General features: G+C 41.3%; 2 protein-coding genes across 2 annotated transcripts in view; one reads left to right on the top strand and one right to left on the bottom strand.

Moving 5' to 3' along the window:
• Positions 1-1551, bottom strand: part of EIF2S3 (eukaryotic translation initiation factor 2 subunit gamma) — a 1527509-nt gene extending 1525958 nt beyond the window's left edge. The window contains exon 1 of the mRNA XM_044071831.1: positions 1343-1551. Coding sequence (XP_043927766.1) covers positions 1343-1411 — 69 coding nt within the window. The 5' untranslated portion in view covers positions 1412-1551. The remainder of the gene's footprint in view (positions 1-1342) is intronic.
• Positions 1552-1732: 181 nt separating this feature from the next.
• Positions 1733-20000, top strand: part of KLHL15 (kelch like family member 15) — a 256779-nt gene continuing 238511 nt past the window's right edge. Inside the window, exon 1 of the mRNA XM_044072298.1 lies at positions 1733-2183. The gene's annotated coding sequence lies outside the window, so the exon portion shown is untranslated. The remainder of the gene's footprint in view (positions 2184-20000) is intronic.

The raw sequence follows: 20000 nt of genomic DNA, 5'->3' as shown, positions 1-20000 counted from the left end.
GATTCCATTTAATAAGGGTTAGGCTCCTCGGCCAGCTCTGGTCGTCACCAGCTCCAAAGATCCAGTCACAGGGGAAGGGGCATGTTCCCGTTTGAGTTAATTTTGGGTTTGTTGGCCCTCTGTTCGTTTGGGTTAGTACCTTGCTGTGTCTCCTGTGAGTGCATGCTATCCAGTATGTTAATACAGTTATTGCAAGCGTTCAAATGTCTTGTGGATAAATTAGACAATAATGGAAATTGCATCTTTTGTTTGCACCTCTCGGTGGAATGGACCTTGTTGCGGCTCCTAATTTTACATTTGTCATACAGGACTGAAACCTCAGGAGGAGGCAGTTACAATCACAAATACTACACAGTTTGTAAGAAAGTTAGTACCACATTACTGGTCCACAGGAAAACAACCAACAAGTTAGTAAAAAGGGAAATAAAACGTTATTATGATTTGAGTTACTAGCCTGATTTCATATGAAAGTGGACAAATCTAGATGACAGACGTTATACTCCAGTTACAACAGAATAGTGCAACATTCTGTAAAATCATAAATGGAGAAGCAATGCATGCTTGTAATTCCCTACCTCAATAAAATAACTAGGAACAAAATTTAAACTGTACTTAAATCAAAATAAATAGGTACACAATAAACAATGCAAAGCAGACTATATGCAGAAATAAAATTATATAATGTAATTCAAAAGTTTCTTACGTTACAACCCCAAGACACAGCTGTTCTACTTCAATAATTAAGCAGTACAACATACTAGCAGCTTCTGCAAACAAAATGCGTATGCCGTCATTTATGTGTCACTCGTGGTACACGAGCTACTATCAGCTATTCAGATAAGAAAGTACCTGCACCAGGAAAACAACTGCATCTCCTTACAGAAAGTATCCCACATACGCTAGCTAGGAAGACCCTACCACTAAAATGAAATTCATTTTATAAATCAATTTACAACTTGCACGAAAAGCTTACTTCAATACCCTATTACGCTGATTAAACAGTCAGTAAGAATAATGCAACAGTACTACAGCTGCAAACTATCAACTTGACAACAAAGCACCTGAAACAATTTTAGTAACCATCTCACCAAACATAATCGTGAATAACAGTGCGATCTCTTTTCCTACCCTTAAACAACCAACTTGCTCACTCCGCATCTCTAGGGCCTATCATTCTATTAAGGGTTCATCTCCCATGGAAGGTGCTGGTGTTAACACCCTTACACCACCAAGAAGAAACCATCAAAGTATAAATCTGTGGCTTCAGGCACATCATTCTTGAGTACAAAGAGTGTATTCAAACTTATTCAACTATACGACCCACAACCATATTAACACTTACCAAATTATTAAGATCTTGCTTGGCCAAATGTGGCTGTCCAAAAGTCACTCCTGAGTCGTCCCCCGCCATCTTAATCAAAAAAGGCACTAAGGACGTCTAAACTTTCGCCTGCTTACTTCTCCAATAGCAACCACTCAGAAATATTATTGATTTAAAACAGTATGAACCTCAAACACAAACAAAATAAATACCTAAATAATTTAGATTATATTTTTTATAACAAAGTAACACCCCCACACAAAAACAGTGTTTGCAAATATGACTCACAATACATGACTGGCAAACATAAGAAACCACTTTCAGAAGCAAATGATGCAATTATGCCAGACCTATTTCAAGCTAATTTCGTCACACCAGGTCGACAAAAGGGGTGGAGAGAGTGACCGTGATGTCATCGTATGCGCGTGGACCAAACAATTATTGACAGTTGCTTAGAATATTTTGAATGCTTGCATTCTCATCGTTTTATGTGCATTAGTTTAATTGTGAACAAAGTGTATTTTTCTTTTATACTCGAGAAACGCTAATATTTCTTGCATTCTGTTCATGTATTGCTTGAGGCATTACTGCAGGAAATGACGTTAGGAATGACATGCCGTTGAAAATATGGCGTCTGTGGAAGTGTTGTAAAGGGAATGTAAACAGCAGTAAATGTTTTGCGGTGGATATTGATTGCACGGATTATATAAACGTATTGAATCTGATCACCATTTAAAACTAATTATCATGTATTTTTGGTAACTGGCAGTGGTATAATCTGCGTATTATACTTGAATGTCCTAGGAAAAGTATCCGTTGCTAGCTGGGTGGCAAGGAGTTAGTGCAGTGGCGCTGTTGCAAGGTAGGTTTTTGAGCAATCATTTTCGTTTGCTGAGCCTTGAGATTTGAAGGGTAAGCGAATCATGTCACATTTAATGATGTCACTGAAGTTTTAAATCTGTTCTGTCAAGTTGGCTTGGTTACTGTGATATTTTCAATGGCGGGTTATAGTATTATTTACTTAAAATAGTGTTACACTAAGTTGCAGACGTTGCTCTTTTTTAGTGTCAGTGTTTACATTTTTATTTATGCATTGCTGTTGTTTTGTATTACTATTGTTTTCTACTCGCATTTGTCCTAACATTACTTTTGTGGTGTGGAAACTACTGCATTTTTTACGGCTATGGGACTTATTTGCCACACAGCATAGCTGTTTCCTAAATATGCACGCAAGTTTTAGGTTGTGTTAACTCCTTAGTTATTTAATGGCCTTTAGGAAGTTGTTTTGTACTTTGGGAAAAATCGGTGTTGTATGTGAGTTTTGTGTGTGTGTGTGTGTGTGTGTGTGTGTGTGTGTGTGTGTGTGTGTGTGTGTGTGTGTGTTTTTGTCAGGCGTACCTCTTTTTGATGAATGTTCCTGGTTTTGCCTCATTTGTTTGCTCTGTCTCTCGCAAAACTATTGATTTGCTTGGCAAAATTCCAGAGTGTTATAGTCGGTCAGTAATTTTTTTTGTTTTTGTTTTGTTTGTGTTTTTTTTTTTTTTTTTTTTTTTTTTTTTTTTTGTGGGAATGCATGTTGGTGCAGATCTTGTTCTGTTAATTTTAAAAGTAAACTAGAGTAATAATTAAAAAAAAAAAACATGTCCCAAGTCTGTCCCCACCTGTAATTTCTAGCTTTGTTCTGATTTTTTTTTTTCAAAATAGTCAAGAGGTAATGATTTTAATGAATTGACTTTGGCCAAGCCACCCATACATTTTCCAAGTGTGTGTGTGTGTGTATCCACACGTACCTACATATGTAATATAGCAAAAAGCCCCCCAGGTTCAATTCTTGGCTGAAGTGCCTCCAGTGTGAAGTCTGCATGCCTTTCCTGTGTTTGTATGGGTTTTCTGGTTTCCCCCACATTCTAAAAGCATGTAGTAGGTGAACTGGCCATTTTAAATTGGTCATAGATGTAAGTGTATGGTGCAAAACTACTACTGCAGCAGGGCTAGCCACCCATTGTTGTAAAATCTGACCCTAGATTGTCAGTGTTAATGTGGAATGCGACCCAATGTGCAAAAGGGTGGGAAAAGGGGATTGTGGATGGATAGCATGTTTTTCTTAGCATTATTGTGTGGGCAGTTTGTTTCATTTTTTATTTTTCATCTTGGGCATGCAAGACCTATCTCAACAGAGGCCAGCATAGCAAATATAAACAATAATAATATACAGAAAAACAAACAAAAATATTCCATTGTAAAGCAACATCATAAGAGATAATCCTGTAAGGAGCTATAGAAATAGTTTATAGGTAGTTACTTAGTATGTAGCCTACTCCAAGGGACATGGAACAAATAAGAACTAAAACTGGATTTACAGTAACCTTGTGTACCATAATTTAAATCTTAAAATGTACTGCATCAGATTTTTAAGTACGAGGAGTTAAGTAGTAAAATTACCTCTGCATGCCGACATTAGTAAGTATATATCCCAGAGCCAAGACCGTGCCCTGGGTGACTAGAATAAGTTAGAATTTTATTAAGTATATAGCCTGAGAATTTTATTAAGTATATAGCCTGGAGCAAAGACAGTGATACTGGGTATTTATATTGTCCATTCTTTACTCGTTGTACTAAAAAAATAGACTAATTGAGAGATCTTAGAATGGAAGTGAGGAAAAGAAAGGATAGATAAAGTTTTCAGAGAGCAAATAAAGGGGTAGAAAGAAAAAAATGTATAGTGAAATCATAAACGAGGAATTGAGATTGGGAAATTTTTCAGAGAGCACAGAATAGGCTAGATAAACAATTGAAATAAAGGATATGAAGGAGAATAGGTGAAATTGCATAGCTAGGAATTGAAGATTGTGAGATTTTACTTCACTTTTAAATGACTTTATGCTTGTTAGTTTTGGATTTGGGGAGGCTATTCCACATTTTGTACCCAGAGTGTAACCCCCACTGTGAGAGTTTGAATTGATTTGAAGTGTGAAATAGTTACTGGTAGAGAGATGCCTGGTTGGTATGGATAAGAAAGCTGAGATGTGAGCATTTAGTTCAGTGGAAAAAGATCTTTTGAGCAATTCTGAGTTATGCATAACTGATACTATTTATTTTTTAATGCAGTACAGTGGTGAGTTCTGTTTGGAAGATTTTCAGCAAATTTGTCAACTGTGTGATAACACTGCAAGCTTTGTTTGTTGAATGGTATGAAGGTGGCGGAAGCATATAATTAGTTTGGTACAAGATGAGCAGTAGCGGTGTGTGGATGGCTCAGTAGAGAATTCCTGTTTTTATATTTTATTATATGTTGAGCTGAATGTGATGGTTAATTTTAGGTTTGAGTTCTTGGTTACTCCAAAAATGTAGTACTAGAGACAATATCTAGGCTGATATGCTGGGCAGAGAATATTCTGAAGTTGCTAGTGTTGCAGTGTTTGGGCTGAACAGCGTCAGTTTGGGCATGTTGGAATTTAGTATAAGCTGAGGTTTGACAGTTCTCAATGAAAAAAGAGACTTGTGTGTGACTATTTGTAATTTTCTTAAGTTGGGGCAAAACAAATGATAGTCAACCATTATCCAGCATGCAGATGGTTCCACTGTTTACATTCTTGTGTAAGTTGTTGATAAAATACTGAACATCTGGCAGTCGAGAATGGAGCCTTGAGGGGTTCTTGTGTTTATTGAGAAGCGAAGTAATTTAATCATTTGACACATTGATGCTTGTTGGTAAGATAGTTATGTAAGCATATTGGTGGAGCTTAATGGGTTCAGTTTAGCTAGTGCACTGTGCTTCTGGTGGGGAAAACTGAATCAAAAGCTTTTGAGAGGTTGAGAGAGATAAGACTACCTTTGTATAGCTTTATTAGGATATCACATGTCTTCCTGGTTTCATCCATTTCATGAGAACAAACCTATTTACTCAATTCTGCTCAACTTTACATTAGGTTGGCCAGGTCCATGACTGTAGGGAATAAAGTCCTGACTATACTGCTGATGACCTGAAATTTGAATAATGGACTGGGCACCTGTAGGAAGTGGTGAGGTATAATGGGAGTTAATAGCTGTTGCCAACTCACTAATCCTTGTGCAAGGGAGGCAGCTGTGATTTGCCACAAATGTGGCACCTTGCAAGAGCACAAGTTGTTCTACCCCATGGAGCCTTAGCCTGGTGAGCCTGTGGTGCTGAATGTAGTTGCATAGTAAGCCAAGAGAACTTAAGCATGCAGAGGCATGCTTCCCTTTGAAGGGCAGCACATAGTAGAACATAGAAGAGCCACCACAGGGGAGGGAGTGCTCTGCTGAGAGAAGAGAGGCTATTCCACAGGACCATCAAGCTGACTTCTCCCAACTCCATTACACTCATAGGTTAGGTTCATAGGTAGGTACTAGGCTATCTGCCCGAAGGCATTTATAAGCCTAACCAGAATGTGTTTGCTTTCGCCACCCCCTTAGATTAGTTCCCCGTGCCTCTGTCCATCAGAGTCACTAAAGTCATCCTGGGGTAAACTTTCTGTTTTCCATCCACTCTTCAAGGTTTCTCTTGAAGAGTGTTAGCGAGGAGCTCTGCCTAATGTAGATTGGAATCTTGTTCCAAAGCATGGGAAGTCTCTGGGACAGGAATCTATCCCTCCTGCACGTCCTAATTATTGTTGTGGTGAGGTTTGGATCCCTAGAGCATGTGGCTCGAGGGAATATGGTCTTCTTTAGGTGGAGCATTTCCATCAGTTCTGTGTTGGACATGGCCTTGTATGTCGGGCAGAGATCACTTTTGAGTAGGTGTTATCCAAGCGAGTACAGCTGGAGTTTCTTCAGTCAAGCTGCATAGGGCACCTGTTTGAGGCTAGTGATCCTCTTGGTGAGGTACTTCTGTGGTCTTTTCAGCTGTTGCAGGTGTCTTGTAAGGTACATCCTAAATGGGGTGTTGTACTCTATGATGGGTCTGAGTGATGAGTAGAGGGGCATAATGACCTCTCTTGATCTGGATACGAAACCTTTTGTGATTAGGTGGGCCACATAGAAGGATTTTCTAATCACTATGGCAATGTGATCATCAAAGGAAAGATTACTATCTACTTGGGTCCCCAGACCCCTTATTACATCTTTTGAATTTAGGGGACTACCACCTATGTGGTAGTTTTGGGGTACTTTGTTTTTTCCATAGGTGATGACTATGCACGTTTTGGCATGTAGCTTGAGACCATGATTTTGACACCAGGTATCCATCTCATTGAGACCCTTTTGGAGGATGTCTGTGTCAGCCAGAGATTCATTTATAGCCCCTAGTTTGCAGTCGTCTGCTAACTTGGTCAGCCATAGTCCGCCTGTGCTTGCCTGTACCTCTGAGAAGTATATGCCGAACAGGAGGGGTCCTAGAACGGAGCCCCAGGGAATGACACTTGTAACCGTTTAGAGTCGGACCTAGCTCCCGCAACTCTCACCATGTGAGTTCTGTCTGAGCATGTTTGTAACCCATCTTGTGACGTTGGAGATTTATGTTCAGGCTGATGAGCTTGTCTATAATACCAAAATGGGGAATGGTGCCGAAGGCCTTTGCGAGGTCTAGGTAGGCTGTGTACCACCTTTTCCTCGTCTATATCCTTGGTAACTGTCTCAAAGAAGTCCACCAGGTTTAGGAGGCATTATCTGCCCTTAACAAAGCTGAACTGGGTAGGGTCCAGTGTTTGGAGGTTCCCAATGTCTCTGTTAATGAGTTCCATGATGATGCGCTCCGTAGTCTTGCAAACCAAGCTAGTCGGGCTTATAAGGCTATTTCCTGGGGTCTTTTGTGGCTCCACCTTTGTGGAGCGGAATTACCTTTGCTGTGTGTCACTCTATGGGTACGTAGCCTGTGGAGAGGCTGAGTTTGAATAGTGTGTTTAGGTGAGGGGTTAGTTCGTCTTTGAGCTTGTGTGGACGCAGCCTGGGACACCATCCGGTCCCATTGATGCTGTATTTTTGGCTTTGGAGAGGGCTGTTTTAACCTGAGTGTCTGATTTCAGGGGCTGTACATTCTTCTGGTATGGTTATGGGCCCTTTTGAGGGTGAGAGGAGGGTGATGTTTGCACTGAACTTGTCTGCCAGGATGTTGGCGATATCGGTCAGTTCAGTGTATTTTGTGCCATTCTGCACTAACTCCGAGCAGATCTGAGCATTGCCACTTAGATTCTTGACATAGCTAACGAATGCCTTGTGGTTGTCTTTGGAGTCCTTGACAATTTTTCTTTCGAAGCTCGCCTTGGATGATTTTATAAGGGATCGTAGTTTCTTGTTGATACTGATCAGGGATGCCTTCTCTTCTGTACTAGTTTCCTCCTATTGTATAGCTTGTTTATGGCAGGGTTCCACCAGGCTGGTTTCCTTTTCTTGGAGGAGTGAGTCTTAGTTTTGCTTGGGATAGCACGATCCATGCATTCTTGTAGGTGCCTGTAGAATGCATTAGTAAAGGATTTTGCAACTTGGACAGCGTTATCCTTTAGCATGGGGGCTTTGAAACTTTCCACCTCGGTCTTGAGTAAAGTGAAGTTTGCTTTTAAAAAGTTTTTCACGGTGGTTTCCTTGTCCGGGAGTGGGGGTGGAATGTGGATATCCAGAGTGATTTGTTTATGGTCCGATCTAACCAGCAAGAGGTTAACCTCCAGTGCAGAACACCGGTCGCCCATGTTGGTGATGACCAGGTCCAATATGTTGTCACCTCTGGTGGGAGTGGTGTTTGAGTTTATAAATTCTAGGAAATGTTGGGCAAGGGAGTTAGTACTGAGTAGTTCTCCCAGTTAATGTTTGGGTAGTTGAAATCGCCCAATATTAGGGTGTTTGGTAGGACCTTTTGTGTTTCCCGAAATGCTGAATGGGGGTCCTGGGACATGGTCGATTATCTGTAGCAAGCTACAATTTGAATTGCAGTTTTGCCCATGCTGTGCCACTAACCTAGAGGTGTGGGTATCCTTGATGAATATGGATATGCCCCAGTCTTTTGTATTTCGGTCTGGGTTCTGTGGCCGAAATGTTTGGTATGAGTTGTAGCCTGGTAGTGCTGGGGTGCTCTCTGGAGCCTTAAACCAGGTTTTTGTTTCTGCACATATATTGATTTTCTCCATACTGAGGAGTGCCTCAAGTGCATGCATTTTGAGGTTTAGACGACTTCTGGCATTGAGTAGCATTACCCTCAGCTTTTTGTTACTTGTGCTATTTACGGCGGTGGGTTTGTCTTCCTTGACAAAAAAAGGAACTATGGGGGTGGCAAGAGCCTTGGCCAGTATTCAAAAGCCTAAGGGTGACAGAGGCAAGTCTCCAGCGAAGCAGCGTGGCTTGTCGAGCATGTCATCTCAGGCGGACAGACACTGGATCTCCTTTGAATGACACCAGAAACTTAGCCAATTGTTGAAACTGATGATTTTTTCTTTATACAGTGGTATCACTCTTGGCGAGGGCAGGATGCTACTCAGGGTCATGGTCATACCGGCCTGGGCTATGTGATCAGAGAGCTCTTCCATGTCTCTTTTCATGTAGTCCACGGAGGTATGCCTCAGGTCATTCACGCTAACGTGGACAATGACAGAGTCATATTTGTACTTGTTCTGGAGTGACCTGAGTGCTTGTGTTATGTGGCGGATCCTGGCACCCGACAGGTAGCTAACAGTAACCTTCTCCTTATTCAGCCTAGTTAATGGGACGTCAGTGTGCCTGACTATAGAGTCACCTATTAGTGTGTTGGGTATGTTATTTTGTCTTTGGGGCTGTGATTGAATGGCACACTGGTTTTGTGAAGTATGTTTCGTGGTTTGTGTTGGGAGGTGGAGGTTGCTTTGATGTCTCCTTTGGAGGTCTGTTGCTTTTGCAGATTTTTATTTAGAGCCTCCAGTATGTTTTCGTGTATTTGTGTGTTTTTTTTTTTTTTGCCGGTGCTGGGTTAATGGGTCTATGTGAGACTGGTGGTGTGATGCAAGTATTTCCCTTCTCCTCTTGACTGTCTGATCCAGTCTTAGGTTGAGAGAGCTTTGCCTCCAGTTTGGCTGTATAATTGCATCTCTCACATGTATTAGTGTTTAGTGGTAGGAGGAGAGGGTTGTCTGTGTACATGAGGCAGTTGTAACATTGCCTTAAAATGCCCAGATTCACCAGTTGGACTGGAGAGTACACTTGAAACTGCCCTTTGGACATACCTGGATAGGTACAGTGAACTGTTTTACTGACTGGTTGGTAAGGTTGAATAGAGAGCCTTGGCCCTCTGTAGGGGGGGGGGTCTAGGCTAGGGTTTATAATTGCTTGCTATGAGTTTTGAGCAAGTGCCGGGCTGAGGAATGAGTGGCTTGAGTGCTTAAGTTGAAAGTTTGTCTAGTTCCAAGGGAAAAATTGGAGGAGACTTTGTGGAGCCGGGAATAGTTATACCCTAGTTAACTGGCACTGCCCAGCGTGCAAAACTGGGCAAATGAGTTGGAGCCGGGAATAGTTATACCCTAGCTAACTGGCACTGCCCAGCGTGCAAAACTGGGCAAATGAGGTTTTTATAGCAGGGAAATGAAAGAGAAATTAGCCCAAAATGGCCAATAAACTACTCCTCCAGGGACAGATAGGCTGCTCAAAGCTCCCATCTCTCACAGGTGAGCAGAGAAACTTCCTTCTATCCAAGTAAGGTATGGGCAAACACAGAGATTTGTAACACATCCCTGAATCCAGCACTAACCTGAAAACTAGACTATAGTAGCTTAGAAAGGCAGGAAACAATTATGTTTTGTTTTTCCCCCCCAGAAAATAAAGCAGATACAATCAAAAAAGCACTTTAAATGCACAGAAAAGGATGCTTATTGTTTTATATCTCAGATCAAAGTTGTAGTCAGTGCCCCTAGTAATAAAGTAGGAAGAAACACAAATACAGTAAAAGCCGATGAATAAAGTGCAATTTTTATTTATTTATATATATATATATATATATATATATATATATATATATATATATATATATATATGTATATAAAACAATAGAAAATGAAGAAACTGATTTAAACATGTTAACCAGAAAAAAGCTCAAAACTGAACCCTGTTCCAGCAGTCTTCAATCAGACAAGCTCTAACTGCACACTCCTGCCACTAGGGTGCAGGGGAACCTTCTCCCAAAAAAAGATGGCCTGGATCAGTGCTAAAGTTATACAAACAAAGCTAGATTCAGCAGGCCTGAATCTGGTCTATGCTACAGCAACAAGGCACACCCATTTCAGTAAGGAACAGTTCAAATAAGCAGGCACAGTAAGCCTGTGACCAGAAATTCCCAGCACAGAAGGGCAGAATCTAGCCTCTCCTTCCACAAGAGTGCAGACCACAAACCTTCTTAATGTAGAATAACTGGCCTGAAGCCCAAGTGCTTAAACCAAAACTAATTCACTTTTAGAATAGCAGACACTGAGCCTTCAATCATCAATTCCCAGCTTAGAATTATGTAAGCTACTTGTCCTGCCACAACAGTGCAGACCACAAACTTTCTTAATGTAAAACAACTGGTATGAAGCCCAAGTGCTTAAACCAAAAGACTTAGAATAACAGTTGCAATTTAATCAGGCTGATACCAAGCAGTAATAAATGCAGCAGAATAAATAAAATTGAGTACTTTTAAGAAGAGGCAAAAGCAAAATAAAGTAGGAGGAAACACAAATACAGTAAAAGCAGATGAATAAAGTGCAGTTTTTTTTTCTCTATGCAGATTGAATGAGCTGATTGGAATTGGAATTCTTAGGCAAGTATGAATGGGCCATTGTTTTATCACTTACCCCAGGCATACTGGTCTCCTACTGTCACAGATCAAAAGGGCCAATTGAATGCAGATGAGGAGCTGTTGGATGCAGCCCTTTGGGTGTGGGGTTGCACCTAGGTCTACTAGACCTTTTCTTTGAAGCAGCTACTACTGGCAAACAGTCCAAACCGGTAAATGAATCTTTATGTTCATGAAGCAAGTTATTATTTTTGTACACATTCACATTATGAATTCTTTTCACCATACCAGACTTCTAGCAGGTCTTAATTACAAGATAGCTGCTACTTCTGTTCCCATTTTATGGAATTGAATGTTATACTGTTATTGTTAGATTCACACACGCATCTCCTGACTCTGCAGTTTTTAGAAGATGTCCTGAACAAGCAAGCAGACAATTTACAGATATATTATTATGGTTTACTGTTTAAGATTTTTACAAACCCGTGTTGCTTTAAACTCTGTGCCAGGGTCCAGTCTAAACACAAACACTTTGCTTATTAAACTTCTGTTTCTGGGTGGCTGGATTTTAATTTACCACTGCGTAACATTTATTCTCTGTGATTTTTTAATTCACATTTTTAACTCTGTCCGCATTTTTGTGCACATTTGAATACTTGCAGACAACTAATTTTTATTACTTTGTTCCTTCATGTACATTGTTTTTAAATGAAAATGTTTCTTTAATTTGTTTCCATGGCGTAACTAAACTTGATTATTTACTAGACTTTCTATTTGTCACACTTACAGTTCTGCAGCTAATGCAAACACATTACCTTTGACTCTTATCTGATCTGATCTTTTTCCTTGGGGGACGTGTTTCTTGTAACTCTTCAAATTCACAGTCGTTCGCTTGGTTCTTTTAACTGGGACACATAAGCGTTTATGCTTTCGAAAAGAATGAATTGCTACATATCACAAGTTTTGCCTGAAACAAACTGAAAGTTTTGTCACACAACTGCAGTACTCAAGTTTTTCATATCCCTTCCCACAGCAGTCAGCTCAGACTTAAAACTTTCAGACTTTTCCTCCCTTGCAAAATGCACATATGTAGCACACTGTGTTTTTGCAGACTTTTTGAGTATGCAGCTGTTAGTCAGGGGGAAAAATCTGAGTCCACAGTTCCAAGTTATTGAAGAAATTAGCAGGAACTGTTTTGTAGGCTGTACATGTATCACTTCTTAAATGAAGTGCTTCATTTTGATTTATTTATGACTGTGTAACATCTGGTTACAAAAAATAGTCATAAGTGCTACCAGTTCTGTCAGCTGCATTCAGATTGCAGAGTGGTATACAGGAAAACTAGACCGTGTACTACATGGATGGGACTCTTGAGGATAAAGATATCGATAAGTGTATCCCATACATCTTTGGACACGGTATAATTGATGTTTTTGTCTTTCAAGTAGTATTTGTGTAAGTAGTGGAATTTGTGTCATGGTCTGTTGCTTTGCATATGTTGTACTGTTTGAAAGTAAATCCTGACTTGGCAGTTTGCTGTCTTGTGCCTTGCATCCTGAAAAAAAAAAAAAACATTTTGGTTGCCAAATGTTACATGAAAAATTCTTCTAAATGAAATGTAAAGGTCATGCTGCTAAACAGTAGGAGTCTTTTAACATGAAACTGCACTCATTGCAAGCATTCCTCGCCCTGGAAGATGCTGACATTTGTGCAGTCACTGAAACCTGGTTCAGAGCTGTGGAGAGCACCTCACCCTTACCAGGTTACTTGTCCTACCATACTTTCAGACCCCAAACAGAGGACTACAAAGCCAAAGGAGGTGGAGTTTCAATATTTATCAAAGCTATTACACACCGCTGGGCTGGTCAAACAGTATGATGCACAGGAGAAACTCCATCTGCAACTCTAACTGTTGACAAAATACTTATTCAAGTCCTAGCTAGCTACAGGCCTCCAACCATGACTCAGGAGGCCCAATCTACCTATTTGGACTTACTTGAATCCATCAAGATTCGACCGTCTACCCTGATCCTGGGCGACTTTAACTATCCAACCATAGAGTGGAAGACCTATTCTAGCTCAAACTCAAATGCCCAGAGATTCCTCAACTTCGTCAGTGCCAATGCATTGGATCAGCTGGTCACCGCCCCCACAAGAGGTGAAAATATCCTGGACCTGGTACTATCCAACATGAGTGGCCACTGTAGCACCACTACAGTGTCATTTTCCCTGGTAAGATCAACCATAAAGCAATCACTTTCAAAGTCATCGTCTTCCCTGTCCCTGTCCCCCCCCCCCCCCTTGCCGGAGTTGAACAAAAAAACTTTTCCAAAGCTGACTACAACCTCCTGAGAGCAGGTATAGTTAGCTTCACAGCCACCATCCCTTCAGTTGAATCAAGCACTTGTGTTCAAGCTACACCAAAAAACTATATGAACGCCTATATAGCTGCATGGACTCTGCAATACCTGACAGGACCAAATCATCTTCCTAAAGGATGAGTAAACCTGTCTGGTGGACAGCAGCAGTAATCAGACTGTATAAAAAAAATTGCTGTCCAAGACCAAGAAGGAGCAGGTGCCAAGTTGGAAGCAATCTCTCCTTTGAACAAGCAAATAAGGTCACTGATGAAATCCTCTAAGGCTAACTTTGAGTCCAAATTGGTCACATCCACCAAGGACAAACATAAGGCCTTTTTCACGTACGTCTGCAGTCTGAAAGGTAACTCCCAAATCTGCTCTGAATTGGTGGTCGAGAATATAACATACACAAATGCCATAGATATAGCCAACCTGCTGGCAGACAAGTTCAGTGAAAACTTCACCCCCATGCCCCCCCCCATCAGTAAACCAGGATATCTGCAGCACCTGCCCCCCTCCCCTCATCACCAGGGAGCAGGTTATCAATGCCCTCTCAAAGGCAAAAAAAATACAGCCTCCATGGGACCCGGCAACATCCTTAGGTGTGCCCTACATTAACTCGGGCAAGAGCTCTCAGCACCACTAGGCACCCTGTTCAGACAAAGCCTGTGCACTGGTTTCATCCCAACAGAATGGAGAACAGCAACTGTCATCCCTCTTCACAAAGGTGGGGCATCCACCGACCCAGGCAAGTATAGACCCATCAGCCTAGCTAGCCTGATCTGCAAGGCCATGGAATGCATTGTCATGGACCTTGTAAACAAGGACATTGGCAACCTCCAAATGCTTGATCCCACAGGGTTTGATTTTGTCAAAGGAAAAACCACTTCAAAAAGATCAACGCATGGCAGGTTCAGGTTAAGGCACTTTAATCTTGCAGCAAGGAGACAAAAACGTGCTAATACAGAGTTTGTCTAACTAGATTCAGGAAGTGAAGCTATTCTTATATATTTCTTACAAGACATTGCCTACCAAGCTGACGTAATAAATCACAAGTTCTTTCAATATTATTTCATAGCAGCTGTTTGTCCATGATTTTCTGCTGGAAACTTCCTGAGAAACAACGTGGCCTTGATGACCACCGGTCAGATACAACTTCTCACTATGCAATGTTGCCATTCAAGGTACTATGGCTAATTCGAGCACAAAACAAGTACAGATTATAGTTCCTTTCTTCAAGCAGTCTTTGTTCATCTGTATCTGTCTTTTCTGCAGCTGTGCATGTTCTCATAACACGAACAGAGCTGATTGTTCAAGTTCAGTAACATTATAGAAAACAGTATTGTTCTATTCATTATTTTCCTGACCTAGCAGATAATCACCTGCTTCTCAGTAAATTTCCAAAAGGCATAAACATGAATTTTGCTGTGCTAGCAAATACTAGGTGGGAGAGCATCATTACAATTTCAGAAAGCATACTGCAGTTTGAAAAGCACTTGTAATTTCATACAGAATTAAGCTGTACATAAATTAGAATGAAATGTGTTAACCCTTTTAACTTCTAATAAGCACTAACCATATACATTAATACATATTTTTCTAACAGAGATCATGCCTGTTTAACTTGGTCTCCTTCTTCGAAACAGTCACCAAAGCCATGGATGAGGGCAAGACAGTGCACGCTAGCTACCTTGACCTAGCCAAAGCCTTCAACACTATATTCCCCACTTGCAGTGCCCTGTATAGATGCAAATGCTTTCAAGTTAAAATTTGCCTTAGAATAACTATCTCTGCAACCTTCCCCAATACCCCTGCTTCTCTAGGAGCATCTGAGTTGCATGGATAGCAACATTTCCTTGTCGGATAGCTGCAGTTCACCCTGAGTGTAGGTATAGCACCCATTCTTTGTCCGTGTGCTATCATCCCAGTCCAGCCAAATCTACTCTGTCTTCTCCTTGGTTACACCCATAGTAAAAAAAAAAAAAAAAAAAAAAAAAAATTAATGCCATGGGTAGTCGCTTTCCTGTTGCCGCTGTGGCCAACCTGGTGGACATATGCATACTGAGGCAACATAGCAGTTGTCTCATGTATACTGACAACCACTTAACCCTAACACAAACACAGTATGCGATTTATGTATGTAGTTACACACTGAAAACTGAGATGCAACTCTCACATACTGATAAGTCAAACGACAAACTGGTTGTCAATACAAGCACATTATTTCCCTCACTAAATAAGGTCTTGATACATAAACCCACATATGTGGAAGTACTTACAAGTAACTTGCTAAAATCTCAGAGGCCTCCCGCTTGCTCCCATTGTAAACCATATACAAACAAAACCAATTCAACACCAACCACTACACATAAAAATGCACATCACAGTATTTCCATTAGCAAGCCCCTTAAGGTAAAACACCACATATTCAAACATCGTGGTCTTGGGAGACTCCATCGTGAGACACCCCCCCACACACACACACACACACCAGGTTAATTAAAGAGAGGGTAACAGTCAGCTGCCTGTCAGGCCCCAGGATTTTCCAAATCACGCAGGCGGTCAGGTCACTTGAGCACAAGTTCCAGTATGTCTCCTTCGTAGTCCATATGGGTGTGAATGACCTCAGATGTACCTTCCTGAATTATACGAAGAGAGTGACTTGATGCACCTCTCTGAATAAATGTCACAGACAGATGTGAGCCTTGCATTGAGCCGGATTGTACCCTCTCCAAGCATACTACTACATTACAAACAGAAATGGTTGACTTCAGTAATTGGCTTACCTAGTGATGTCATTCCAAGGGGATCCAGTATTTGTCTACCTGGGACAACATGATCAACCAACCATGCTGCTTTGCCAGAGATGGTCTGCACCTTTCGCCTGTATTTTTTGAATATTGGTCGAGGCATTGGCCACCCCCATATTGCCTTTATAGGCAGTGCCCAAACAGACCTACCAGTGTAACAAATTCTTCCAATGCCAAACTGAAGGTACTACTTTGCAGTGCTAGGAGTGAAACTACACCCTCTGGCCCTGGAGAATATTTGTCTGTGCAGTTAGACATGTGGTTCAAGGCTGTGAAAAGCACCCCAGCACTGCAAGGCTACAGTGCCTTTCACACATTCAGACCATCCTCTGAAATTGGGGGGGGGGTGTTTCCATTTACATAAAAAAAATTAAAAAAAAATCGCACCTCATGATGGGTCAAGCAGATGACTTGCTTGAGCTACTCAATGTCCAGCTGATCACAGGCAAAATCCACCACTGTATCATCTCTAAATATGAGACAATAGCCATTCAAGTAAAGGATAACCACAAAGTTTTTTTGATTCTTAATTATGTGTGAAATCTTAAGGGAAATGCTCAATTTGCTGGGTGAGGTGCCGGTAGATGGCTCTACCTGTACTCAGCCAGAAGAAATAGCAAACCTGCTCACTCCCTCATTTACCTCCAGGCACTCCCCATGAAATACCCCTTACCATTCCTTCACCTGTTACCACAAAAAGAAGGTTGTCACTACACACACTAGAGCTAGAAACATGGCATCATATGGGTGTCTGTGTGTGGCTTGCTTGCTTTACTCTGCCTGAATATTGCTGATCTCTCCATTTTATTTTGAATTGAAGATTTTCATTTTAAGGTTTGGTTACTTCTGTTTTTTATCCTTTTATATTACATTTGTTTTGTTGGAGTTTTAAGAGGCATAGCAAGGCTAGTTAGAAAAGTTAACAAAGAATTCCTTTGCAAACAGTGAATAACAACTATTTATTTCATACAAGGAAGGTTTGTGGTCTACACATTTGTGGTAATATTCTCCTGAAATTCCGCTTAATTTAAACTGCTTTTTGCTGTTGCGACTGATTTTCAGCACTTTAAATTTCTAGTTCTTTTGCATTGTATAGCATAGGCTAGATTCAGGTTAGCTGGTTTTAGTGCTCAAATGATGCCAATCTTACATTAAGAAGGCACCCTTGTGGCAGAAGTGTGCAGCCAAGGACCCATCTGAGCTGTGGATTGCTGGAGTAAGTCGCAGACTTGGGCTTTCCGTTTGACTGCTTGTAGCTAACCTCTAAATTAACCAATCTGAAGCATCCACTGCCTGCTGTTGAAAAATAAGTATAATTTTTACTTGGTCTGCACTTCTTGCATTGTATTTTACTGTGTGCTGTTATATTTGAACTGTATTTTTGCTGTTTCCTGCACTTTTACTGTAGCATAGACTTGATTCAGATTTGCTGGACTCTATCTGTTTTTACAACTTCTGAGCACTAATTCAGCTTTCCTCCACAAAAAGAGGGCCTCCCCCAACACCCTAGTGGGGGGGGGGGGAGTATAGCTAAGGACCTGTCTGAGTGGTAATTGCTGGCCCAGGGCCCAGTCTAGTGCACTACTATTGGTTAGCGTGTTTTGAAGTGGGTTTAATTTCGTTGCTACTTGTTGCCCTGCATTAGCTCGGGTTTGTGTGGTACGCAGCACCCGCTTAACCGTGCATTACCATGTAGTGGAGGATAACATTGGCGGTTATAGGTGCAGACTTAAATAATTTTCTCTTCGACTGCTTTCTCTCTCTGTTGTGCTTCACTGCTTGTTTAGACACCTCAGCTGAGGCCCTGAGGTTCCTCCACAAGTCTTAACCATTAAGCCCCTTGCAGTTTAGAACTTTTTCTTGTCCCTTAGCCATACCTGGTCCTTCTAGTTCCCTCCCAGTTACTGACCACAGTACTTCACCTAACGTCACAAATTTAAGATTTCCCACCATTTCTCTAGCCAACCTGATTTGACATGGGCATCCTGAGACAATGTAGCAATTGCTTCATGTACACTGACAACCCACGTCTCCTAATTCACACAAGTTCAATATGAGAGAGATGCATCTATATTAAGAATCTAGCGTCTAGGTTCTGTTTGTTCACAAATCAGCATATTGGATACTAAGGAGGTTGTCTGCTCACACACTTCACCTCCTGCACTATCCACTCATACAGCACCTAAGCCCACATATGCAGAGGTTCTTACTAGAAGCCTACCTAAAGATCAGAGACCTCTCAAACATAAACACATTTCACTTAATACACCAGTGTCTCACCAAACATGTCCCCAAGTCAAAACACAAAATCAGATGTTTTAGTTATAGGTGACTCCACTGTGAGACGCCCACATGCCCCACTCACCAGGTTGGATAAGGAAAAGGTCCGTCACCAGGATCTGCCACATCACACATGCAGTCTAGTATCTCATCAACAGGCACTGTTATGACTTTGTCATAGTCCATACAGTCCAGTAAGGTACATCTCAAGTTATTCACACCAACATGGAGAGACATGACTGAGCTGTCAGTGTCCCAGGTGGGTATGTCCCTGACCTTAAGCAGCATTCTACCTTCACCTAGGATGATGTCTCAATACAGACAAAAAAATGATTGGCTTAGTTTCTGGTGTCATTTTAAGGGGATCCAATACCTGGCAGTCTGGGATGATATGGTTGGTAGACCACAGTGCTTTGTCAGAGGTGGGTCTCCACCTGTCACCTCTGGGCTTTTGGCTACTGGCTAAGGCTCTTTCCTCCCCCACAGTGCCTTTTTAGGGAGTGTCACAAAAAAATTCCTGACTTAAAAATACCCTAAAAAACAACCTTAAGAGAATGCTGCTAAATGGTAGGAATCTAAATCTGAAACCGCATTCACTGGAAGCATTCCTCACCTTGGAAAATGTGGACGTCTGTGCAGTTAGAGACCTGGTTCAAGGCCATGGAGAGCACCCTGGCCATATCAAGATATAATGCCTTCCACATGTTCAGACCACAAAATGAACTCAAGAAAACAAAAGGAGAGGAGTATCGATATTCATCAAAGATAAATGCATCTCCAGATTGATTAAACAGAATGATTCCCTAGAGTTACTCCATGTGCAAATAAGTTGGTGAGGGGTCCTTCCTATAGTTATCACCATCTGTAGATCTCCCTCCATGAACCATGATATCTACACTGCCTACTTGGATCTACTTGAGTCACTTAAAAGTACAACCAGACACCCTGGTTATGGGTGGCTTTAACTGCCTGTCCATAGATTGGGTAAATTATGCATATACAAACACATTTGCTCCAGGGTTCTTGGACTTTAATTCAGATGCCTTGGAGCAGGTAGTTGGCAGCCCCCAAAAGGGATCCAAACATTCTAGACTTGGCACTAACCAACATGGTAGAACGGTGCACCACCACAAGTGTGCAGACCTCCCTGGTGAACTGTGGTCATAAATCAGTCTCTCTTGAAGAACAACAGCATCAGACCCCCCCCCCCCAGGAGAAATTAGGCCAAAAAACTTCTCCAAAGTCAATTACAGCCTTTTACAAGAAGGCATTAATACCTTCAAAGCTCTTGTCCCCACTGACAGCAAGGACACCTATACTGAGATAAGCACCAGTGCCTTGTATAAGCATCTATACAACTGTATTAACTCAGCTGTTCCTGATAATACCAAAGCAAGATCCTCAAGAAAAATCAAGACTGCCTAGTAAACATCTGCCTTAAACAGGTTATTTAATAATATGAAGAAATTCCTGTCTAAGAGCAAGAAGGATTGATCTCAGAATTGGAAGCACGTCCTTCTCAGCTTGAACAAGCAAATAAGACA

The sequence above is a fragment of the Protopterus annectens genome, chromosome 5.part0, assembly GCF_019279795.1.
Source record: "Protopterus annectens isolate FY-2018-M chromosome 5.part0, PAN1.0, whole genome shotgun sequence".
NCBI lineage: Eukaryota > Metazoa > Chordata > Ceratodontiformes > Protopteridae > Protopterus > Protopterus annectens.
The sequence above is the reverse complement of the archived record's forward strand: the minus strand, read 5'-3'. Positions and strand labels throughout refer to the sequence as shown.